We start from the raw sequence: 23,830 nt of genomic DNA on the forward strand, positions 1-23,830 counted from the left end.
CAAAGATCCAGACAGGCTTTTGCTATTAAAGATTCGAAGCATCTGCGTGCTAACTTTTGAATACCTGACAAAATTCAAATCGTAGTTATTACTTCCTATCTGCTCAGATTTCTCTGTCCTCTTTATAATAGTATATTCTTATTTAGTGTCTTGCGCGTGGCAGCTGTGCATTATAGTTAAGTATCATTCAAATCCTTTGCTATACTGCACTGGGTTTGTACAATAAAAACCAACAGTAGTTTGCCAGCTGCCATGCTTCTCCTGCTGACCAGTTGTCACATTGTTTCTTGATGCTTCCACTGCCTTTTCTGTTTACACCTGCTGTCTCTTGTCTTGTATTTGTTCCTTAGGGCGGAGATTGCCTTTTGTTGTGTTTGTACAATACCTGACAAAATTCAAGCATAACATAGTGATCTCCTAACGTAATGCTGAGGTCTCTAGGTGCTAGGTGCACAACAAGCATTTTATCCATTCCCCATTCTTTTCCTATTTCACATGTACGTGGCTTGATTGATGCTTGTAAGGTTCTCTAATGGACAGTCTTATAAGAATATGTGTTTAACATATTGAAAATGCTGCTTTTAACAGTGGGTAAGCTTCTATAGCAAGAGGATCATATTTTGAGATCGTAAAAATTTGTATATTTCAGTGCCCTCATGCAGACTTGCCAGATTGTTTTCTGCTTTAGTACAGGAAATTTTAATTAAATGTTGTTCATATTCTACCAACTCCCTCTTATATTTTTGGGCAATCTACTTCTGTGTTAGCTAATGTCATTCACTAGCAACATGAAGAACAGAAGTCCTGATACCCAGCTTTCATTGGATTATTTTCTAGAAGAAGGGTAAAGCATTTGTAAGTTAGTTTTATTAGAACTTTTCCATCACACTGGTAGAGAATAGAAATGTCCTACATGTTGCTAAAGGGTGTGTAAAATGACTTGCAAATGCTATTTTTACTCTAAATGTTTTAGCCAAGCCATGTTGATTTGAAGCAGGACAGAAAAATTAATGTAAAGTTTAAAATCTAATTAAATTGTAAAATTGCTTGATGCTTGGGCTAAAGGTTGCCTTACCTCCCTCTGCCAAGCTTTGTGTCTAGTACTATACAACAATCTGTTATCTAAAAAACTGATTCAGAAGTATGCTTTTCTGTAGTATCCCATCTTAGAAAACTTGAAATATTCTCTTTAGATGGCAAAGAATATCTAATCTGTTGCCCAGGAAATAACTTTTTTTTGAAAAGGGAATACAGGGGAAATCTAGCAGTTCCTAAGATCTTATTTATAAGCCAGAAAATGAAAGCATAGTTTTCACTGACCTTCTTGCTCATATGCAACAGTGGGTATGATGCTTGTGTTACTTCAATTAATTGTAATGCTTAATGATATTGGGAAGAAGAATTGACCTTTCAGTTCTGTGATATCAGTCTTTTGTTCTGTCAAGAATTCTTGGGTTATGGAGGAATTGGTGGGCATGGAAGAATGGAAACAGGTGCATTTATTTCATTTTGTATTGTGACCCAAAGGCATATATATGGAAGGGAACCAAATAATATATGCATTTTAAATTTTGCTTAGAAGCAGCGCATACTCTTGAGTAGGCTAAAATTGATAGATTGGTCACTGGAGACAACAAAATTGCCGTGATCATTTTAAGTAGTTTTAAGTTGTTTCTATTTCATTACCGACTTTTTAAAAATGTACTGTATTTATTCTCTATGGAGGACTGTGTCAAAGCAAAAATAGCACTGTGTGTCCATGTGTTGGAGGAAAAAAGAATAGAAGTATTTTTCTTGATCAAGTTAAATTAATCCTCTTTTGGTTTCTTCAGATGTTCATTTATTTCTAAACTGGGGCTAAGCATGAAATATTTGAGTTTACAATGTAGTTATGGATAATAGAGTAGATGTCTATATGGTGGAAGGCACTGCTGAGCAAAAATACACTGAGCTACTTCTAAATGCTGTAGCTTTGGAACTGGAAGCAGTGAAGCTAGATTCATGTGGGTTTCACCCAGCCTTGAGTTCCAGTCCAAAACTAGCCTAGGCGGATAAAGCTCAAAAGGATCTCTGCCCAGTTTTATGCTGTCTGTCAGGGGCGGGCAAAATGCGACCTTTGGGCTGAATCTGTCCCACCAGGCGACTTTCATCTGGCCTATGGGCGGGTGCCCATCAATTAATCTTATCTGGTACAGCCTGCAGCTGCCCCTGCTGTACTTTGCATGGAGCTGAGCCCTGCCCCCTTCCACCCTCATGTGTAAGAGAGTAAGACTTTATTTTGAACTATGATGCAATCACCTCTGTATATACTATGGAAACGCACATACATTGGGACAAAAATATTTTTTAAATAAAACTAAAATATGTTATAGTAGATGTTTGATTTTTTTTTTTAGTATGTTTTTATTTTTTTTTTAATCTTGTTCCAAGATGGCAACCCCCTTCTCCAAAACGGAGTTCTTCCAGGGACAAGGAGAGGGACTTCTGGTGGCAAAGGTCAGGGGGTAGGGCCAGGACTCCCAGCCCCAAGATGGCAGGACATCCAGCCCCGGAGGCTCCCCTTGCGGCCCTCAACAACTTGCCAAAACTCATTAAGTGGCCCTTCAGCCAAAATAATTGCCCACCCCTGCTATATAGGTATACCAGCAATTGTTGATATGACGTGTTCTCGGTCTTAACTGAAGTGTAGCTATTTTGATGCAGCATAACATGGTAAAAATGACATACTGTTCTTTGTACAAAATGTGTTTGAGAGAATTTTAGAAACAAACTTCGTTAGTAAACATTAATGTAGATTTACATTGTGTGTATTAGGTACCTATCTTGGGCCTTAGACACAAACCAGGAAGAACGAGACAAAGGTAAAACAGTAGAAGTTGGTCGGGCCTATTTTGAAACGGAGAAAAAACACTTCACAATTTTAGATGCCCCAGGACATAAGAGCTTTGTTCCCAATATGATTGGTGGAGCTTCTCAAGCTGATCTGGCTGTGTTGGTAAGAGAAACAAACTGAACTTTATTTGTGATGGGTCTTTTGCAATTTAAGTCTATTGGATTTGCCTAGATAAGAGTGTTCTATTTTGTGGACAATTGTGACATTTTAAGTTTAAACCTTAATGTTGCAGTTTCCCATATTTTCTTGTGTACCCCCCAGAATAAGATATACACCTTGTTTTTTGAAAGGCAGAAGAAAAATGTTCCTTGCTTGTAGTAAGTAATTGAGCAGCAGGAGGTAGGGAGCTGAGCCTGCTCCACAGTTCTGCTCCCTCTGGGTTGTATGCAGTTATTTTTGCCTTGGCCCAGAAAAACTGTAGGCAGCAGAAAGTGTTTTTACTGTATTTTCTCACTTATAATGTGTACCCCAATTTCCAGCAGCTGTTTTTTGGAAGTGAAAGGTGCATTTTGTATATGAGAAAATATGGTATTCAGTAATTCAGTTCTGCTAAATTCATTTTTGTCATGGTAAAATGTTTTCAGAGTTAAATTTAGTGTTTTGAATACTAATAGTACTAATAGAATAATAACAGCGCTCCTTGGCTGCTGGGGCCAAGGGTTCTGTCAGTGGCAGGACTCTCCACCCTGGCAGCACATGGGATGCAGCCACCAACCCCAGCAGCTGGAGGACTCTTCCTCCTGGCAGCCCTGGGACACTTCTGGGGCAGAGAGTCCCCCCCAGCTGCAGAACTTTCAGCCCTGGCTGAGCAGTATTTCCCTGTGTGGCTGGGAGCCCCAACAGCTGACAGCTGCAGGGGGACACCCTACTGCATGTGCAAATTGAAAGCTGAATAGAAACAGCTATAAAGTTTCTACACATTTTCCAGCTCTAACATAGCTGGATGGACCTTTTCATGGTGTGATAGTTAATTTGTATGTGTTGCCGGTCTAAATAAACTGCACAATCAACTGATTAATCGCATAATATATGTAACATGTAGAAGGGGCCTCAGATTGTTATATCTTAAATTGATACATTTTCTGAGATTTTTGTTTTCAGTTTAGGCCACCTTAACCTGCCTACAGCATTTATGATATTATCATTCATTGTTCTTTATTCTAACTAGAATATAGTTTCATAGTTAGTAGGGTCAGAAACACCTGAGCAGATCATCAAGTCCAACCCCCTGCCATGGCAGGAAAGAGTACTGGGGTCATGACCCCAGCAAGGTGTTTGTCTAACTTTGTCTTAAAGACTCCCAGGGTAGGAGCCAGCACCACTTCCCTTGGAAGTTGGTTCCAGATCCTAGCCACTCTGACAGTGAAGTGGCGCCTCCTGATGTCTAGTCTGAATCTACCCTCTGCCAGCTTGTGACCGTTATTTCTAGTCACTCCTGGTAGTGCTCGGGGGAACAGGGATTCCCCCAATGCCTGCTGGTCCCCTCTGACTAGTTTATAACAGGCCACTAGATCCCCCCCCTCAGCCTTCTCTTATGGAGGCTGAACAGGTTCAGGTCCCATAGCCTCTCCTCATAGGGCCTGCCCTGCTGCCCCCTGATCATGCAAGTGGCCTCCTCTGGACCCCCTCCATGTTGCCCACATCCCTCTTGAAGTGCGGCGCCCAGAACTGGACGCAGTACTTCATCTGCGGCCTGACCAGTGCCGCATAGAGGGGAAGGATCACCTCCCTGGACCTGCTTGAGATGCATCTGTGGATGCATGACAAGGTGCGGTTGGCCTTCCTAGCTGCGTCCCCACACTGTCGGCCCATGTTCATCTTGGCATCAATGATGACTCCAAGATCCTTTTCTGCCTCTGTACTGATGAGAAGGGAGTTCCCCAGCCTGTAGGTGTGGTGGTTCTTCCTCACCAGGTGCATCGCCTTGTACTTGTCGATGTTGAATCTCATCCTGTTCTCATCCACCCACCCCTATAACTTGTCTAGGTCCAGTTGCAGCCTATTCCTCCCTTCTAGTGTGCCCACATCCCCCCACATCTTAGTGTCATCAGCAAATTTGAACTGGGTGCTTTTTACCCCCTCGTCCAAGTTGCTGATGAAAATGTTGAACAGTTTGGGCCTGAGGACCGAGCCCTGGGGGACCCCATTGCCCACATCCCTTCAGGTCAAAAATGACCCATCCACCACCACTCTCTGGGTGCGGCCCTCCAGCCAGTTGGCGACCCATTTGACTGTGTGGGTGTCAACACCACAATCCCCCAGTTTCTTAATGAGAACGGGGTGAGAGACAGTGTCGAAGGCCTTCCAAAAGTCCAGGAAGACTGTGTCCACTGCTACCCCTGCATCTAAGGATTTGGTGACCTGGTTGTAGAAGGCATCAGGTTGGTCTGACAGGACCTACCTCTAATGAACCCGTGTTGGTTGCCCTAAGCATAATCTCCCTTGCTGGCCCCTTGCAGACGTGTTAGGATAATTCTCTCAAAAAGCTTACCCAGGATCAAGGTAAAACTAACTGGCTTATAGTTTCCCGGGTCCTCCTTCCTCCTTTTTTTGAAATGGGAACCACATTGGCCCTCTTCCGGTCCTCTGGCACCACACCAGAGCACCATGAGTGCTGGTACAGCTGTGCCAGGGGTCAGCTAATTCCCTCAGCACTCTGGGGTGGAGATCATCCGGACCAGCTGATTTAAATGCATCCAGTCCCTCCAGAAGTTCCCTGACTAGATCCCCCCTGACCCTTGGCCTAGGTGCGCCTCCCCTGGGGCCTGAGGGGGGCCCAGTGCAGGGGCTGATCTGCTCCCTGCTCAGGAAAATGGAGGCAAAGAAGTCGTTAAATAGGTTACCTTTGTCATCTGGTGTGACGACCAAATTTCCTAGCGTGTCTTGCAGAGGGCCCACGTTACCCCTTACTTTCTTTTTACCCCCTATACATTTAAAAAAGGACTTCTTGTTGTCCTTGGTCCGGGAAGCTAGTCCCAGTCCCATCTCCGCCTTGGCCTCCCTGACTGCCCCCCTGCAGCCCCGAGCAACCAAGGTATAGTCCTCCCTGGTGATGGCTCCTCCCTTCCATTGGGTGTACGCCTCCCTTTTAGCTAGGAGACATTCCCAGATGCTTTTGGTGAGCCATGGGGGCTTTTGCGCCCTCCTGCTCCCTTTGATTCATGTTGGGATTACCTCGCTTTGGGCTTGGAGGATTGTCTCCTTAAGGAGTGACCACTCTTCTTGGACACCTGGCTCCCCTCCCCTCCGGGACCTCAGCGCTTCCCCGACTGTTCTCCTTAGCTCACTGAAGTCCGCCCTTCTGAAGTCCAGGGCTGCTGCCTTGCTGCAGGCTTTTGCCACCTTGCGCTGGATGGTGAATTCCAGCAGGCGATGACCACCATCGCCCAGGTGGTCAACCACCCGCAACCCCCTCACCAGGTCATCATCCGTGGCCAGCACCAGGTCCAACAAGGCGTCTCCCCTGGTGGGGCTGTGCACCTCCTGGGTTAGATAGAGGTCCTGCATTTTGGCTAGGAACCTACGTGAGCGGTCAGACCTGGCTGACTGCTCTTCCCAGCAGATGTCTGGAAATATAATTTCATCCTTAACTTTAATGCAACATAAAGTCTTTTTTTATTTAATTAGGTTATTTCTGCAAGAAAAGGCGAGTTTGAAACTGGATTTGAAAAAGGTGGACAAACAAGAGAACATGCCATGTTAGCAAAGACAGCGGGTGTAAAACATTTAATAGTTCTTATTAATAAAATGGATGATCCAACCGTAAACTGGAGTAATGAAAGGTGAGTTTCTAATATAAAAATTAGTCTTTTCTTCTTGTGTAGCTAAATTGTTTTAACTGGAAATGTATGCAGTTCAATATAATTTTTGGTAGAAGTCCAGTTTGGTTGGAAAAAAGATTGATTTACAATAGGTATTATCAAAAACAAAAACACCCCCACTGTCAAAGTAGATAATATCTTTTTAAGGCTTATATGCAGCCATATTTAACAAAGTCACAAGTTCCAACAGCAAGCTTCACAGATAGCTTGGAAAATTTTAAATACATTGCAAGTTGGAGAGAAAGTGACTCAGGATCTATAGTTCCTTTTGCAGTGTTTCCACACACTTTTGCAATTATTTGAATAAAACTATATAGCAAAAAAGACATTTTCAGTCTTCATTTTAAATGTGCTTTCGTATCTCCCCTGGACTGAGTTTTGGTGAATTATATACTAATGTTAAAGTAGACACACAGAGCAATGATAGGTAATGCACTTAAAATAAATGTTGTTGAACAAGTAAAATAGATCAGATTGTCAAGAATTTAAATATGTTCCTATTGTGCTTTGATGTTTTGTCATGAGAGGCTGAGAAGCAAATGAGACAGTGAGTAATAAGTAAAGCTGTTCATAGCCATAGCTTGGAAAAAAAGGTGCCTAAGCACTGCCCAAACAAAAATAGATACAAAAGATGAACACCCCAGCAGTCAGCCCTCCCTCCTTTCCTTCCTCCTTATGCCCACATAACTGAGTGATTGGACACTTATCAATTTTGTGGCTGGCAGACCTGTTGGAACCTCTGGTTTTCTTATTAGCTTCTGGTAGCAAATGTGAAAGCTAAAATGTACCTGGAGAGGTGTTATGCCTCTCCTTTTCCAGAGCTGCCTGGCTGCTGTAGAGTATGAGAGAGAGGGACTACTTCACCCTTCTTCCTTGGAGTCTCCCATGTAGGGAAAGGGTGCACCACTGATGTCTCCTGAGTGCCTTTTGGCCACATGTGAAAAAGTATCTCCTACCATGGTTGGGAAATTATTTGTATGTGCAGTTTAAGAATTCTGGTTAGTATTATGAAGGGTTTTAATGCTGTGCTCAGTCATCCTTGACTAGACTTTTTTGTTAAGTCCCTCCCAGACCAGTGACAGTAGTCAGTAATTTACATTTTAATGCTAGCCTATGGAAGTGGAAACAACTTGGGACAAAAGATGTTTACTATCCATGACAACTAGCTTTTCAGGAAGTTCTCCCAGCTTGACAACAGAAAAAGCATGACAAGAATTCACAGAAGAGACAAAATGGAAGCATCACAGATGCACAGAAAGTATTGGACAAGAGTAGGAAAAATAACAAGCATGCTTATGCAGCAGGGCACCTGTATTAGCTGTAATATCAGCCAGCATTAGAGAGGGCAGTCTGAATTAGGAAGATACCGTGGTTTGAAAAACGAGCCATGATTTGTCTAGAAATAAACTTGGACCATCTTATTCCACCCTGAAGAAAATGTTTGAGGAAATGGAGATGGGGAAAGTGTTCAACATTTTTATTTAAAAAATATGAATGCTAAGCTAGGGACAGCAACAGGTTTTATATAGGGGTGCACCAATAGAGATTGTTGGGACTGATACCGATAGCTGATATTTAAGGAGGCATGTCAGCTTTACCAATCTGATTTCTGATATAGCTGCCTCCAGCTGGTAGGTCCAGTGTGGTAGAAGTGGAGTGGGGAGGGAAGAGGCTTGGGTGGGGGTACAGATCAGCACCCCCCACAGTGAGGGGGGGGGCAGGGGTAGGGGCCGTGGCCTGTGGAGGGGGCTGTGGCTCCCACTGGTGCTTGCACCCCAGAAGGGCATGAGGGGGTGTGTGCCCCCCCCCCAATCTGCATGGAGTAGGGCAGGCTGCAGCCAGGGCTGTGAGGGGCTCTTCTTGGTGAAGGCTGGGCTCGGAGCAGGCGGCAGTGGCTCTGGGAGGTTGCTGCATCCACCCCAAATTTTGCTGCTGCTTTACTCCTAGCACCACTGCCGCCAGCCAGCCAGTGCCACCAGCACCTACTCCAAGCCCAGCCCCTGCTGAGAAGAGCCCTGCACAGCCAGTCCCACCCTGCGGAGATCAACGGGTCATACCCTCCAGACAATATTCAATACAGCAAGATTTCTTTATATCGGTACCGATCCAATATCAGACTGATATATCAGTGCACCTCTAGTTTTGTGTAAGACTTCTGCTGTCACTTGTCCCACACTCTGAAGAGTTAGCTGAATGTAGACTTGGTTGGTTGGAGTTATTTAGCCCCTGTGACTTCACTTATGGCTCAGTACAAGGTGTAGTGGGGCAGGCAGTCCAGGGCACAGTTTGCAGCTCTCAGAGCAACCTAATTGAGTGTCTCCCCACATAGAGCTCAAACATCTGTTATGTTTTTATTCGGTTCTTAGTTATGGCTCCTTATTCATCATAACTAATTTTCGTGCCTGTTTTATAACTGAATACTTTCCTACACAGTAGAATATGGGGTGAGGGGCCAGACCCGTTATCCGCTCCTCTGTGCCTGCCCTCTGTACCTCCAACCCTCCCTGTACTTGCCCCCATTCCCTACTCCCCCCTGCAGCCTACCCCTTGTACCCCCATGTCTTGTCTGCCCTTTCTTCACTCCCTGCACCATTCCCTGCTTCTCCACTTCCCCCAACAGATGTAAAGGAATTCACATAAACTGTTACCCTATGATGCAACACTTCGTTTTACACTGGTGCCTAGAAGTTCTGGTTATGAACCTAGGGCCCCATTGTGCCATGAGCTGAACAAAACATAGGGCAGAAATACAATCTTTCTCCAAACTAGCTTAGAGCTTCTAAGAAAAGAGGCAACAGATTAATGCAGATTGGGGAAAATATCAGGACAGTTTTGGTCTGCAGGCAAGGCAGGGATTTCAGCATGCAAGCTGCTACTACCTCTATCGAGTTTTTTATAAACATCACCAAAAAAATGTTTTGAGGAGGATTTTAGGGAATTATATGTACATTCACCCTTAACTGCTTTTTTACACTGAATTTTTTAAATATATTTTGTTTCAGGACTTAGTATACTGTTTTTCTATTTGAACGTTATTGTTATTAAAATGGCATAAATGATGTTATGCCTGTCAATTTTTTAACAGATATGAGGAATGTAAAGAAAAACTGGTGCCATTTTTAAAGAAAGTTGGCTTCAATCCCAAAAAAGATATTCACTTCATGCCCTGCTCAGGATTGACTGGAGCAAATCTTAAAGAACAATCGGACTTCTGTCCTTGGTATATGTACGTATCATAATGTTTACTAACAAGTTGGGGAGTTGGTAATAGTTCTGTAAAGACATTGCTGCAATAAAGTTAAGCAGAAATATAGCTTGATATATTTTAGTCATTTCCAATATACTAGCCAAAAATATGCTTGAAAGACGATGATCAGGGCAAGAGGGAATACAAACCAGTCTGATAAGTGAACAAGCATTTGGTTAACTGCAGAAAGATTTCACTGCAAAACTATTCACAAGCTATAACATTTTCTTTGCCTTCTGAGGTTCTGAAAATTCTCTGCTACTTCAGTTTTCTGGTAGTTTCATGTTGGACGTGTGGCTAGAGTAAATAATAGTTTATGTAGAACTTTAACATAATTGGCTACAAGCCCAGTCCCCACTTAATACTATGTTTGCCAATATGGTTCAGGGCAATTAAACAATGTTAATAAAATGACATTTAGAAGTAGCTCTCTGTGCCCACACTTCTGGAACAGATTTAGCCTGCCTAGCAAGATTCTCAAAGAGATAATGAACCGGTCTATAATTGGTACTGATCTGATATTAGACTGATTATATCAGTGCACCTCTAGTTTTATACAAGACTTCTGCTGTCACTTGTCCCGCAGCTCTGAAGAGTTAGCTGAATGTAGACATGGATGGTTGGAGTTCTAAGAAAATTATTTAGCCCCTGTGACTTCACTTATGGCTCAGTACAAGGCGTTGGGGGGCAGGCAGTCCAGGGCACAGGTTTAACTTGAGACCAGCTACATGTGCAAAGTGAGAGATGAAGCTCTCACTTTCAGTAGAGACTTAAGTGAGATGAAACTGAGAGATGAAAGAGAGAGCGTAATTGCATGCTGTGAATGCAAACAATATTAACACTTTGCAGGACCATTTTTGAGCTATACTAACATGGACATAAATGGTGGTCATGTTTGTCGTGTTAAAGATTTTGTTTTAAGTTTTTTAGTTTTGGGCCTTTTTCCTTGGGTCATTAAGAAAAAGTTCAGCTGGATTCAGAGTTTTAAACCACATGAATATATCTAAATGAATGACTTTACTTTTCTAGAGGATTACCATTTATTCCATATCTGGATAATTTGCCAAACTTCAGCCGCTCAGTTGATGGACCAATCAGGCTGCCAATTGTCGATAAATACAAGGTAAAAATAAAAATACTAGGATTCAGTTGGTTCTGTTCTCCATGACTAGATGGACCATGCATTTCATTGGTCTGTTTTCTTTTCTTTTCTTTTCTGGGTAGGGTTTTGGGAGGTAGGGGCAGCAGTTAAGCATACCTGTCATTCTGTTTTAATTAATTAATTAATTAGAACTACAGAACTGGCTGAAAGGAAGAGATGTTTTATTTTAGGAATCTGTTTTAATACTGCTTTAGAGGCTTCTCCTACTGGAAGGTAATAACTTGGGCCCCCTCTATACATTACAGGTAGTGCACAATTACCTAGCTAATTGCACAGTTAACTTGAGACCAGCTACATGTGCAAAGTAGTTATCACATAGCAAGAAGCATGATTGTGTGGATCACACGTTAAATCCCATTGTGTCTTTACCTGCACATGTAGAGGGAGCCTTAAATGCAGTAATTTCAACTCATTTGATGTATTTGAATTGTCTGTATTATGATTAAGTAGAAAAAATAGAGAAGTCCATTAAGGAAAGCAACTTTTTAATGGTGTACATTTTTCTAATCTTTATAAAAAAGGATATGGGCACTGTAGTCCTGGGAAAGCTGGAATCAGGCTCGATTTGCAAAGGACAGCAGCTTGTGATGATGCCAAACAAGGTATATCAGATCTTCACCTTCATATTTAAAAGTGTTTTAAGGGCCTTTGGAAAATTGGCTTTCTCTGCCTTTTTAAAGCTTTTGCCAATGGTAATGTTCAAACTAAAATATATAGAATGTAATACATCCGCATAAGAGTAGCGCACATGCCACAAAATGGATGAAAATTATATATTGCTTTGGAGTCATGCTTTCAGCAACAGTTCATAGAGAAAGAAGTGGCTGTCTCTGGCTTGATGAAACCCTTTTGAAACTTACTATTGATGGATTCTGAACTAATGCCACACTATTGGATCAATTAGAATATAGTGGGGTATAAATTTGCTAGATGTAAGTGTATTTTTAATAGTTGACTGATGCAAGGAAACTCATTTGTTTTTATGCAGTTGTCAGGTTCATCACACTTTTATTGTTATATTACAAACCAGTCGTGTAAAGCAAAGCAAAGTATCTAACAGCTTGTATAGCTCTAATATACATTTGTATGAGTGACTTTTGTTGTTAATAAGTGCATTAAATGTTTCATATCAGCAAACTCCAATCTTGCTTTCTTTAAGCACAACGTGGAAGTTCTTGGAATCCTTTCTGATGATGTAGAAACTGATTCAGTAGCCCCAGGTGAAAATCTGAAGATCAGACTGAAAGGAATTGAAGAAGAAGAGATTCTTCCAGGATTTATACTCTGTGACCCTAATAACCTGTGTCATTCTGGACGCACATTTGATGCCCAGGTACAGCAACTGAAATATAATTCTAGTAATGATGGTGATGACATTAAAATAGACTTTGCCTGTACTGACTCAATCAATGCTAATTTCTGATGCTTTTTTTTTTTTTTTTTTTTTAGAAAATGTTATTTGTAGTTATTTTATAATGAATTGCTGAGATTTGTTAGACTTGAATTCTGTTTCCCTTTACTGTTGCTATACAGAGTAGGGAATTTTAGTGACCACTTTACTGAAATAAGTAAAATTATAATTTGGGGTTTGGCAGGTATATGGAATAACACATTTTAAAATATTTGACGATAAAGTTAATATTGCATTGTTAGTGTTCTATGGTTTCATAGTTGGTAGGGTCAGAAGGGACCTGAGCAGATCGTCAAGTCCGACCGCCTGCCATAGCAGGAAAGAGCACTGGGGTCAAACAGCCCTGGCGAGGTGTTCATCCAGCCTCCTCTTAAAGACCCCCAGGGTAGGGGCCAGCACCACTTCGCTTGGAAGTTGGTTCCAGATCCTAGCTGCCCTGACTATGAAGTAGCGCCTCCTGATATCTAGCCTAAATCTACCCTCTGCCAGCTTGTGACCGTTATTCCTGGTCACTCCTGGTAGCGCTCAGGGGAACAGGGACTCCCCAGTGCCTGCTGGTCCCCCCGACTAGTTTGTAAACAGCCACTAGATTCCCCCCTCAGCCTTCTCTTATGGAGGCTGAACAGGTTCAGGTCCCTGAGCCTCACCTCATAGGGCCTGCCGTGCTGCCCCCTGATCATGCAGGTGTCCCTCCTCTGGACCCCCTCCATGTTGCCCACATCCCTCTTGAAGTGCGGCGCCCAGAACTGGACGCAGTACTTCATCTGCAGCCTGACCAGTGCCGCATAAAGGGGGAGGATCACCTCCCTGGACCTGCTTGAGATGCATCTGTGGATGCATGACAGTGCGGTTGCCCTTCCTGACTGCACCCCCACACTGCTGGCCCATGTTCATTTTGGCATCAATAATGACTCCAAGATCCTTTTCTGCCTCTGCACTGATGAGAAGGGAGTTCCCCAACCTGTAGGTATGCTGCTGGGTCTTCCCCCCCAGGTGCAGTACTGTGCACTTGTTAGTGTTGAAACCCATCCTGTTCTCATCCGCCCACCCCTGTAACCTGTCTAGGTCTGATTTGCAGCCTATCGCTCCCTTCTAATGTGCCCACATCCCCCCACATCTTGGCGTCATCAGCAAATTTGAACAGGATGCTTTTTACGCCCCCGTCCAAGTCGCTGATGAAGATGTTGAACAGTGCGGGCCCAAGGACCAAGCCCTCCGGCACCCCACTGCCCACATCCCTCCAGGCTGAAAATGACCCATCCACCACCACTCTCTGGGTGCGGCCCTCCAGCCAGTTGGCGACCCATTTGACTGTGTGGGTGTCAACACCACAATCCCCCAGTTTCTTAATGAGAACAGGGTGAGAGACGGTGTCGAAGGCCTTCCGAAAGTCCAGGAAGACTGTGTCCACTGCTACCCCTGCATCTAAGAATTTGGTGACCTGGTCATAGAAGGCCACCAGGTTGGTCTGACAGGACCTGCCTCTAATGAACCCATGTTGGTTGCCCTAAGCATAATCTCCCTTGCTGGCCCCTCACAGGCATGTGCCAGGATAATTCTCTCAAGAAGCTTAATCAGGATCGAGGTAAGACTAACTGGCCTATAGTTTTCTGGGTCCTCCTTCCGCCCTTTTTGAAGATGGGAACCACATTGGCCCTCTTCCAGTCCTCTGGCACCACACCAGAGCACCATGAGTGCTCATAAAGCCATGCCAGGGGTCCTGCGATGACCTCTGCTAATTCCCTCAGCACTTTGTGGTGGAGATGGTTAGGACCGGTTGATTTTTAAATACGTCTGGTCTCTCCAGAAGTTCCCTGACTAGGTCCTCACTGACCCTAGGCCTAGGTGCGCCTCCCCTGGGTCCTATGGGGGTCCCGGTAGGGGGCTTGACCCAGTCCCTGCTCAGAAAAATGGAGGCAAAGACATTGTTAAATAGGTTAGCTTTGCTGTCTAATGCAACGACCAGATTTCCTAGTGTGTCTTGCAGAGGCCCCATATTACCTGGTACCTTCTTTTTACCCCCTATACATTTAAAAAAGGACTTCTTGTTGTCCTTGATCAGGGTCCTAGTCCCAGTTCCATCTCCGCCTTGGCCTTCCTGACTGCCCCCCACATCCCCGAGCAACCAAGGTATAGTCTTCCCTGGTGATGGCTCCTTCCTTCCATTGGGTGTATGCCTACCTTTTAGCTAGGAGATGTTCCCGTATGCTTTTGGTGAGCTCTCTTATTGGTGAAATTATTGGCTACATCAGCCAAAAACGCCGATTTAATGTCAGTTTTTCCTTGCATCATTGTCAATACAATATGGACTGATGATGCCTCAGTGCTCCTCTCCTTTACCCTGAATGAGATTTTAGAATTCATTAATCATAAAGCAAAATTCTGTTTTCATATTGTTTGGTTATTTTTTTTTAGCGGTGCAGTGTTCTTCCGTGTTAGAAACTACTTAATAATTTCCTTGTTCTCCAATTAGATTTTGCATTTTCTACTGAAATGTTTTCTCCAGTAATAATCCCTGTTGTGTGAAGTTTCTAGATGGAAACATGCGTTGGGGAATTAATCCTTATGTGGTTAGCTTGCTGCTTTAGGATATGCTACATGAAGAAAATGATTATTCATTTTTATGTAATTTACAGATAGTGATAATTGAGCACAAATCCATCATCTGCCCAGGTTATAATGCGGTGCTGCACATTCACACCTGTATTGAAGAAGTCGAGATAACAGTGAGTCTTATTTTAAGCTGGAATGTTGATACAAAAATACTTTGAAAGTCATGTAACCTGGTGTTTGTTTATGCTTCAAATCATAAGGGGAAACAATTTCATATTTTAGTCTGAACATTTTTCTGGCCTAAATTAAAACAAAAATCAAAGAGGATGTCACTTTCAAGTTGTCCTCCCAGAAGTTTATTTTATTCGTAATTTGTGATTTTTTCACATGGCACCAAAGGAAAGGAAAATTTAAGAGAAAAATAACAGGTTTTTTTGTTTTTGGGGGGTTGCTTTTTAACTATAGAAATGTACAGGGTGCTCTCATAAGCAAGTGTTACCAAAATAACTAACTTAATTATCTTGATTTCATTTAAATTGCACCAGGTTTCTGTAGGAGAACATATTGTTGCTTTATTTTTGAGGAAAAAATAATCAAGATCATAATTGCCTTAGAATTATGTTGGCTAACACTTGTAATTACTTTCTTTTCCTTTTTCTAGGCCTTAATCTGCTTGGTAGACAAAAAAACAGGAGAAAAAAGTAAGACGCGACCCCGTTTTGTGAAACAAGATCAAGTATGCATTGCTCGTTTAAGGACAGCAGGAACCATCTGCCTTGAGACATTCAAAGATTTCCCTCAGATGGGACGGTTTACCTTAAGAGATGAGGGTAAGAGTACTTTATCTACAATTACACTTAGTGTCTGTATAGATGCATGGATTTTCATGTGCTTAGAATAAGAAATATCATGCACAGAAATCTGGCTAATTGTTGTCCTTAAGGAAAGTTCATCTGTATATAATTTTCTACTGTTCATCCTGCTGCAACACAGCTATTTCATTGTACAGCATCCAGAGAGGGGATAACAGTACTGTCAAAAGTATCAGGTCCTAAAGATGATAGGGAGCAGTAGGAAACAAGCCTGGTTTTGAATAACCAGCAGAACTCTTGTCTTTAGCAATGTGTTTTGAATATTTACTGAAGACACTAATTTGAACATCACAAGTTTAAAAGGTTGTTTTTAAGGATTTAATTAAACAATATTAAGTTCTCTTCAAGTTACAGGATAGTGGGGCTCTTGTATTGCATGCATCAGTAGTTCCACCGGGGTGAGTCCAAGGTTAGGGATATGTAAGATATTTTATCTGTTATATTTATTTTAACAGTGACACAAGACCCAACTACCTCTCAAATCAAGGATTTGGAGAGATTTTTGTGGAGCTTAATACAGATGTCAAGTTTTGTTTCCCCAGAAAAATCTCAATTGTGATATGCAAGGATGTATTTGGGCCTTACTGCCTCCAAATGGGATTTCTCATTAGGGAAGACCTTTCTGTATTAAACAAGCAATATCCCAGGAGAGGGATAATAAACCAAGGCATCTGAGTTATAGCTACTAAGGTGAAATAGATTTCTCTTATGAGACCCTGATGTCATTTGCTAGTTGATAGCAGTACTTGTAGTAACCCTAGAAGTGGACTGAAAGCCTTACTTGAATTGTATCTAATCTTCAGTGGCCCCAAAGTGCAGATTCATTACTGAGTTAAGCTTCCTTTCATGTTCAGCTGTTAGATAACATACAGCTATTTTCCATAGCTCCTGTTAAGTTTATGACAAATTCCTACTGTTTATTCACTTGTATAGTACAGTTCTTGATTGTCTCCTGTATTTTATGTAGCACAATTTAAGGCATCAGATTTACACCTTGCAAGCCAGTTTTATTTCAAGTTGAGCTGTTCATCTTTAGCTTTTGATTCTTTGCAGTGAAAACAATCAGTGAGTTGGAGGATAGGGTTGAGTGCACACTTAACTAATTTGTGGATGACACTTGAGTAGAATTGCTCACATTCTGGAGGGCAGGGCTAGGATTCGGAATGACCTAGATAAACTAGAGAAATGGTCAGAAATCAATTTGAATAAAATTCAGCAGGGTTGAGTGCAAAGCCCTACACTTGGAATAGAATAATTTCCTGCCCAAATACAGATTGGAAGAATGATTAGCTATGTTGCAGTGCAGTGAAAAAGGACCTGGTGTTTCAATGGACCATAAGCTAAATTTGTGTGCTCGTTCCAAAAAAGCTAATAGTCAGCTCTGTTGTATCAATGGGCATGTTGCTTACAAATGAAGGAAAGTTATCTTTCTGCTCTGTTTGGCACTGATGAGGCCTCACCTAGAGTACTGTCTAGTTTTGGCCCCATACTTCAAGAAAGATGTGGACATTTTGGTAAGAGTTCAGCAGAAAGCAACAAAAAAATTGGAGGCCTGGAAAACATGACTTACAAGGAAAGGCTGAAAGAGCTAGGATTATTTAATCTGGAAAAGAGAAGCTGGGAGAGGGATTTAACAAGTCTTCTAATACCCAAAGAACAGTTACAAAGAGAATGGAAGTAGGCCATTCTCTGTGGCTGTAGAGGACAGAACCAGGAGCTCAAACTGCAACAGAGATAACTTAAGATGGAGATTAGGAGGATCTTTTTCTCATTTTCACTATCTCTACTCACTTTCTTACTATCATGATAGTTGAGCATTGGAACAGGCTACCTAGGGAAGTTTGTGGAATACCAACTCTCTTTTTTTCAAAAGCAAGTTAGACAGATACTTGACTAGGATGGCTTAGTCCAGGCATGTTCCTGCCTTGAGCAAAGGGCTGGACTAGCTGATTTCATGATTCCAGGCCTACTTTTCCTTGCTCCTAAGAGTATCAAACTGATGGATGTGACTCCATAATACTCGGTCTTAGTGAAGAGCAGTGGAATGCTTTCCACTTAATTTCCTATGTCAAATAACTGAGGGGATTGCCAAAAAATTGTCTCTTTAATCAGTCAGTCCACTTATTTTTACTTCAAGTCAGACGATTCAAGGCAATTTAATGAGAAGCCAGTAGTTTTGGTAAGTTTTTTAGTGCAGAACTTCACTTGTAATCCATCTACTAGTTCAAATTCAACCAAGCAAGAAACAGTAGTTATCCCAAACAACACTTGCCTCACCTAACTCTTGCACCAAAGATTAGGTGAGTTAAAAACATGGCTTGATCCACTTGTTATGGACTACCAAGAATATGCTTCCCAAAAGAAACTTAGAAAACTGCTTCCAGAAATAGTAGGCTTTACTTCTAAGAGATGACCATTTCTAACCACTAAAATTCTTTCTGTTGCCTAGTCCTGGAACATGCTTTTGCAGAGCTGGCATCTTCAATTACTACATGTTAGAGCACACTAAAACAAATTCCTCCGTTGAAACCATTAAAAGTTTAGATCAGGGCTGTTCAGCTTCCAAGCATCCAGGGGCTGCACGCCCTGTAGACTGTCCCCAGTTGCTGCCCCTGCTGCTGCATTTCATGCCTGTGCAAGTGCACACAGGGGCGTGCACATACACACCCCTCTGCGTACAGCACGGGCACGCAACCCCCACTTCTGCACCACACACCCACGCCCCCCACCAAATCACCCTCTGTTTCCCTTGCTGTGCTGTCCTGGGGCAGGGTCAGGAAGTGGCAGCCAGAAGACCAAGAGGGAGCTTAGAGCCCCTGCTGGTTGTTGCAGCCAGAGCGCTAGGGGAAAAAGCACCTGAAGAGGGCCCTATGGGCTTGCATGAAGTCCACCAGTTAGGTAGTCCTGACTTAGATGAATGTACACTACCACTTTTCTGAGTGGTGAGTAATTATACCACTATTAAAGCTCTGAATGAGTTGGTCTCCGAGGTACCCCCCTGCCCTGCCTTCTGTTAAGTGTTGTGGAAGTGCATTTGTGATATGAAGAATCTGTGTGTTTTATGGAAGCTTTTATGCTTCTGGAAGTATGTGCATTGCTCAACAACCTAATACAAGTGTTTTTCTCCTGGGTTTAGGTAAGACCATTGCAATTGGAAAAGTTCTGAAACTGGTTCCAGAGAAGGACTAAGCATTTTTCTCGATGACCCTGCACAATACTGTGAGGAAAATTGACTCTGCAAAAGCCTATGTCACACCGCCTTCTTATTTTCTGCCCATTGATAAACTTTTCCCCATATTTTGCAAAGACAAATTTCACAGCAAAGGTCCACATTATGTCAGCTTTCTCATATTGAGAGCTCTGCTATGCCACTGTTGAATTTTCCCAAAAAGGGTTTTTTTTCCTCCCAAATTCTGCTTCCTTGGAAAGATTCGGCAATAGCTTTGTAAGTGATGTGGACATAATTGCCTATAATTATGAAAATCTAAAGGATTTTTAATGTTTAATTTCCCCCAACATGTTATGACACCTTTTTTCCAGGCAGATCATTTGGAGTGTGCGAGTGTGTGTGCACATGTTACAAAGACATCTACCATGTTAATAAACTATTCAATTTGAAATCCTTTTCGGTATTTGAATTGCTTTGGAATAATGTTTTTTATCCAGATGTAACGCTGTTGCATTAGCTTTTTAACTTTCCAAGTAACCTAAATATTTGATTACTTGGACTTTTCTAAACTCCTCAGCCTCCCCACACACACGGAGTTTTAAATGAGGCAATTGGGCAGTTGACCAAGTTTGTATTAAAGGAATTAGTTTTACCCCTTCCTTTTGGTCTTTAATACATTCTTAAAATTAAATACCTTCATGCAAATGTGGCATCTTCATTAGCTTTATATCTCTTTATATCTACAGCAAAGTTAGGTTGACTTGACTTGTTTACTTAGACACAGTAAGTTGGTTTTGAATGCTAGAACTACATATTGTGTCATTATAAAGTACAGCATAATTAAAATTCTTAACTGCAGAAAATGTTAACAACCGGTAAATCATTGGAACTTGCAAAAACGAGAATTGTGGCAATAGTGCCTATTAGCATTCATAAGAGCTACACTTTGTGGGAGAACTGGGCCAATAAAAAAGTGCCAGTAACTATAAATTACTCAGTTCACTGTAAGTTAGAAGGCTGGATAATCCTTGCTGTTTTAAAGATCAGTCTGAGTTGAGAAGGGGAGAGATTTAAATCCCTAAGAATTTGCACATACTGAAATTTGAGAGGGGGCAGAATCAAGCACAGTCTGTAAATTTTTGCATATCAGAGCAATTTAAGCTTGTGTGGGCTAGTGAAGAGTTTTCTTGAGAAAGTAAAAACAAAACTGGTTCAAAACGAATTTTCCTCAATACAACTTGAAGGAGCTACAAAACAAACCCTTTTTAGTTATAATTTGAAAGTGAACTGGTTTACAATTACCATCCTGATTTTTAACCATTAGGATGAAAATGAATGGACTTTTTACTTCCCAAAGTATTAATACATTTCTCCATTATTAGATTAAAAGTTTATTCCAAGCTTCTTCAGAATAAACTAAATATTTTGAAGTTGTACACCTAAATATTGGTGAGCCCATCCCTTCCTCAAAAAGTTTACAGGTGAAAAAAAAGAGACTGTGCTGCAGTTCACAGAATTCCAGAACTTAAAACAGGTTTACCCTTTTTGTTTCTTTGTAACTGTGGAATTCCCATTCATTTCACTTAAGGCTACATTGTACGGACAGAGCAAGCTGTTGTCCTTCAGTTTCATATGACTACACTTGTAGCTACCATAATGCATGAAATTTAAATAAATTTTATTATGTCTGCAAATCTCTGGGCTTTTTTTTTTGTCCGGGAAATCTGAGAGTTTTAGACAACTTTTTTTTTTTCCCCAACCAAGTGAACAAAACCAAAATGGAACAATTCCTTAGATCTTAAACCAGTGTAAAAATTAAGTTAAACTCTTTGATTTTTGTTTTTCTTAATTGACTAGAAATTTCCAAGTGTAAAACTTTACTGTCTTGAAATGTTTTTCAATGCTCTCATTAAAATAGTACTTTGAGAAGTCAGGAATCTAACAATGAAAGACGGAGTTTTTTTTCCTAAAACATTTTTAAAAACATTGAAAGGCAACTAAATAATATTTGAACTGAATTCTTTTGAGCAAACTTAAAATAAATATCAAAACTTGATCGTGAATTTGAAAGGACTCATCACTGAAAACAGAAAATCAATGGATGGAAATTTAACAGTACATGGAAATTGCAAGGATTTCTATAACCCGTTCTATCTTAAGGCTAGTGCATTTGACTACCACTTCCATAAATTAATTAAAACTGCCTTGTATGTAAAGGGAAACTGAATTAAGATTGAAGTGCATTGGCGATATGTTGAATCATAGCTTGTAGATTCTGTTCAGCAATACAAGTTTTTGATTAGACTGTAAAGTGTTTGAATATTATCAAACTTTAAGCTTATTAATAGCAAAATGCAAAACAAAGCCTAGGACAATTGGCTGCATTTTTAGGTATGAGAACTAAATGTATCTATATACCTTTATCAGATTTTGAATCTCTGAATCATCTTCTGATTGCATCTCAACTTCAATGTACTTCATTCAATTGTCATACCACATTGTTAGTCCATTTTTTTTTAACTACAATTGAAAAGAGCTAAATTTAGGTCAGTGAGGAAAATGGAATGGTTCAGCTGCTTTGTTTTGAAATAAGTACTACTTACTAATAAATTCATCAGTGTAATAAACTTTTTAAACAATCATTTTGAATACTTATTTCCTTCTATGAAAATACATGGTGTATTATTTTGAAAACAAGAAATAAAGGATTTATCCATTGGAAAAAAAAAATGTAAATTAAGACAAAGAGTTGGATTGAGACCATATCTACACTAGGAGCAATTTGTCCAGTATAGCTAAGCCAGCACATGACACTGGCAAAACTCTCCTCTTGTGACTGCAGCTTATCCCTGCAAAACTGATCCACAAAGCAAAAGAGCTTTACTGACAAAGCTCAGTTTTTATGGTATAATTGCATCTACACCAGGAGCTTTTGCTAGAATAGCTATGCTGGTCAGGGCTCACACAGCTTCAGACCCTATGTTGGCAGAAGTCTGTAGTGTGGATATGGCTTTATTGTATAGCCATGACTTAACTTATCAACAAACAGATTATTATGATGATAGTGAATGATTAAGACCTTGTATGTTCTTGAAATAAAAGCCTTGATATATGTAATAATAATTAAATGCAAAGTCTTTTAACGTGGAGTAGTAGAGTTATTATTTTGCAACAAAAAATGATCATTTATTCTTTCCTGCTACATGCAAGAAGAAAAAGCAAGGAGAGGACACACACTGGGGCACAGGGCCTGCTTATCAGCCAACTGCAAGCTTGCCACATATGTATAATCATTACGAAGGATCAAGAATTGCCACCCAAAACTTTGAGAGCAACAGTTCTCTTGGAATTGTAAGCTTCACTGGCACTAGCCATCCACTGGACACAACTTTGCTCTTCTTCCTAAAAAAGCCCCCCCCCCCCCCCCAAGCCATTCTGTGGAGATGATGCCTCAAGAACCTTTGCTAGCAAAATAGATGGAGGCCACTACAGATTTTTCAGTGGCACACGAAGCCCAACTATTGCTTAAATATTACATTCATAATGAGAAAATGTACCCTTTATTTAAAAAAAAAAAAAATCTGTAGCTATATCAGGTGTTTTCAGAGAATGGGGAAGAACTTCAGTAATCTGAATGGTTTATCTTGACTTCATGTAAACAACCTGCACCAGAAATCCCCATGCTAGAGCTTGTAAGGAAAAATGGACCAATACAATTCTAGTTCCTGCTGGAAATTCCATTTACCCAGTTTATTTCACCCTGTGGGGAAGAATCACCAATGGTTTTCAATGAAAACCCAGGGGCTGTGGTCTAGTTAAAATAAATATCTAAGAATATTTTGATCTTGGCCCAACTACCAGAATCTCTGCCACCATGCATATTTTTCTGATTCCATGTGGCCCTTGCCTATATATCTGTCCTTGCTAAGAAAAAAAACAAACTTGTTCCTGACTTCTACCACCAGTTGGTTTGTCAAAGAATGTTTAGATGGATAGTGAAGGCTCAAGATACCACTTTAAAAAAAAACCCTAAATGCCTCCATCTTGTCAGGCTGTTCTAATCTAAGGCAACACAGCACTGGTTTTAGGGGTATCAACGACAACTCCCCCCTCCCCCAACCTGCCCATAGTCTACACCAGTCACAATAGGCACATTCATTTTAAGTGTGTATAAAACTCTTTGTATGTTGTATTATACAGTAACATCTTACCATGCTTTGAAAGTATTTGTTTTTAATATTGCACTGGGTAAGAGAATGTATCTATCCCTCCTACTCTTGATGTTTGATTTGTATTTCCCAGAAGACTGTTTTGGGAGAAGGAGAGAGAATGAAGTCATATAATTTAACAGAAAATATTCCTACTGAATGAAGATTTTTGTAGTCTCCCCAAGAACAAGTCCCTTGGATACTGTTCACTGTTTCTAATGTATACAAGTATCTACATAATCTTTGCTTGTTTGGGTTAGACAAGTTACACACCCAGTCTTGACGGCATGTAGATTTTGGGGACCTGGAAAATCCCAAAAAATTGGAATCCATAATTACCATGAAGTAAATAGTCTTATTTTTAACCTTGGATATAGCTGAATTTATAAAATCCAGGGCTTCCTACATGTAAGAGGAAACTTCAAAATTTCTTTTATATTAATTTTAATGAAAAATAAACTTAAAAAATAGGGATATCTGGAAAACATCCTTTT

The 23,830-nt window shown here is 41.0% G+C and overlaps 1 protein-coding gene across 1 annotated transcript in view; it reads left to right on the forward strand.

Annotated features, from left to right (window-relative positions):
- Nucleotides 1-22,271, forward strand: part of GSPT1 (G1 to S phase transition 1) — a 42,494-nt gene extending 20,223 nt beyond the window's left edge. Inside the window, exons 7-15 of the mRNA XM_090023428.1 lie at nt 2,815-2,995; nt 6,521-6,675; nt 9,800-9,940; nt 10,991-11,084; nt 11,645-11,725; nt 12,283-12,456; nt 15,171-15,260; nt 15,749-15,917; nt 19,096-22,271. Coding sequence (XP_089879554.1) covers nt 2,815-2,995; nt 6,521-6,675; nt 9,800-9,940; nt 10,991-11,084; nt 11,645-11,725; nt 12,283-12,456; nt 15,171-15,260; nt 15,749-15,917; nt 19,096-19,148 — 1,138 coding nt within the window. The 3' untranslated portion in view covers nt 19,149-22,271. The remainder of the gene's footprint in view (nt 1-2,814; nt 2,996-6,520; nt 6,676-9,799; nt 9,941-10,990; nt 11,085-11,644; nt 11,726-12,282; nt 12,457-15,170; nt 15,261-15,748; nt 15,918-19,095) is intronic.
- The last annotated feature ends 1,559 nt before the right edge of the window (nt 22,272-23,830 follow it).

This window comes from Crocodylus siamensis, chromosome 12 (assembly GCF_052110815.1).
Source record: "Crocodylus siamensis isolate JL-2025a chromosome 12, ASM5211081v1, whole genome shotgun sequence".
NCBI classification, from domain to species: Eukaryota; Metazoa; Chordata; order Crocodylia; family Crocodylidae; genus Crocodylus; species Crocodylus siamensis.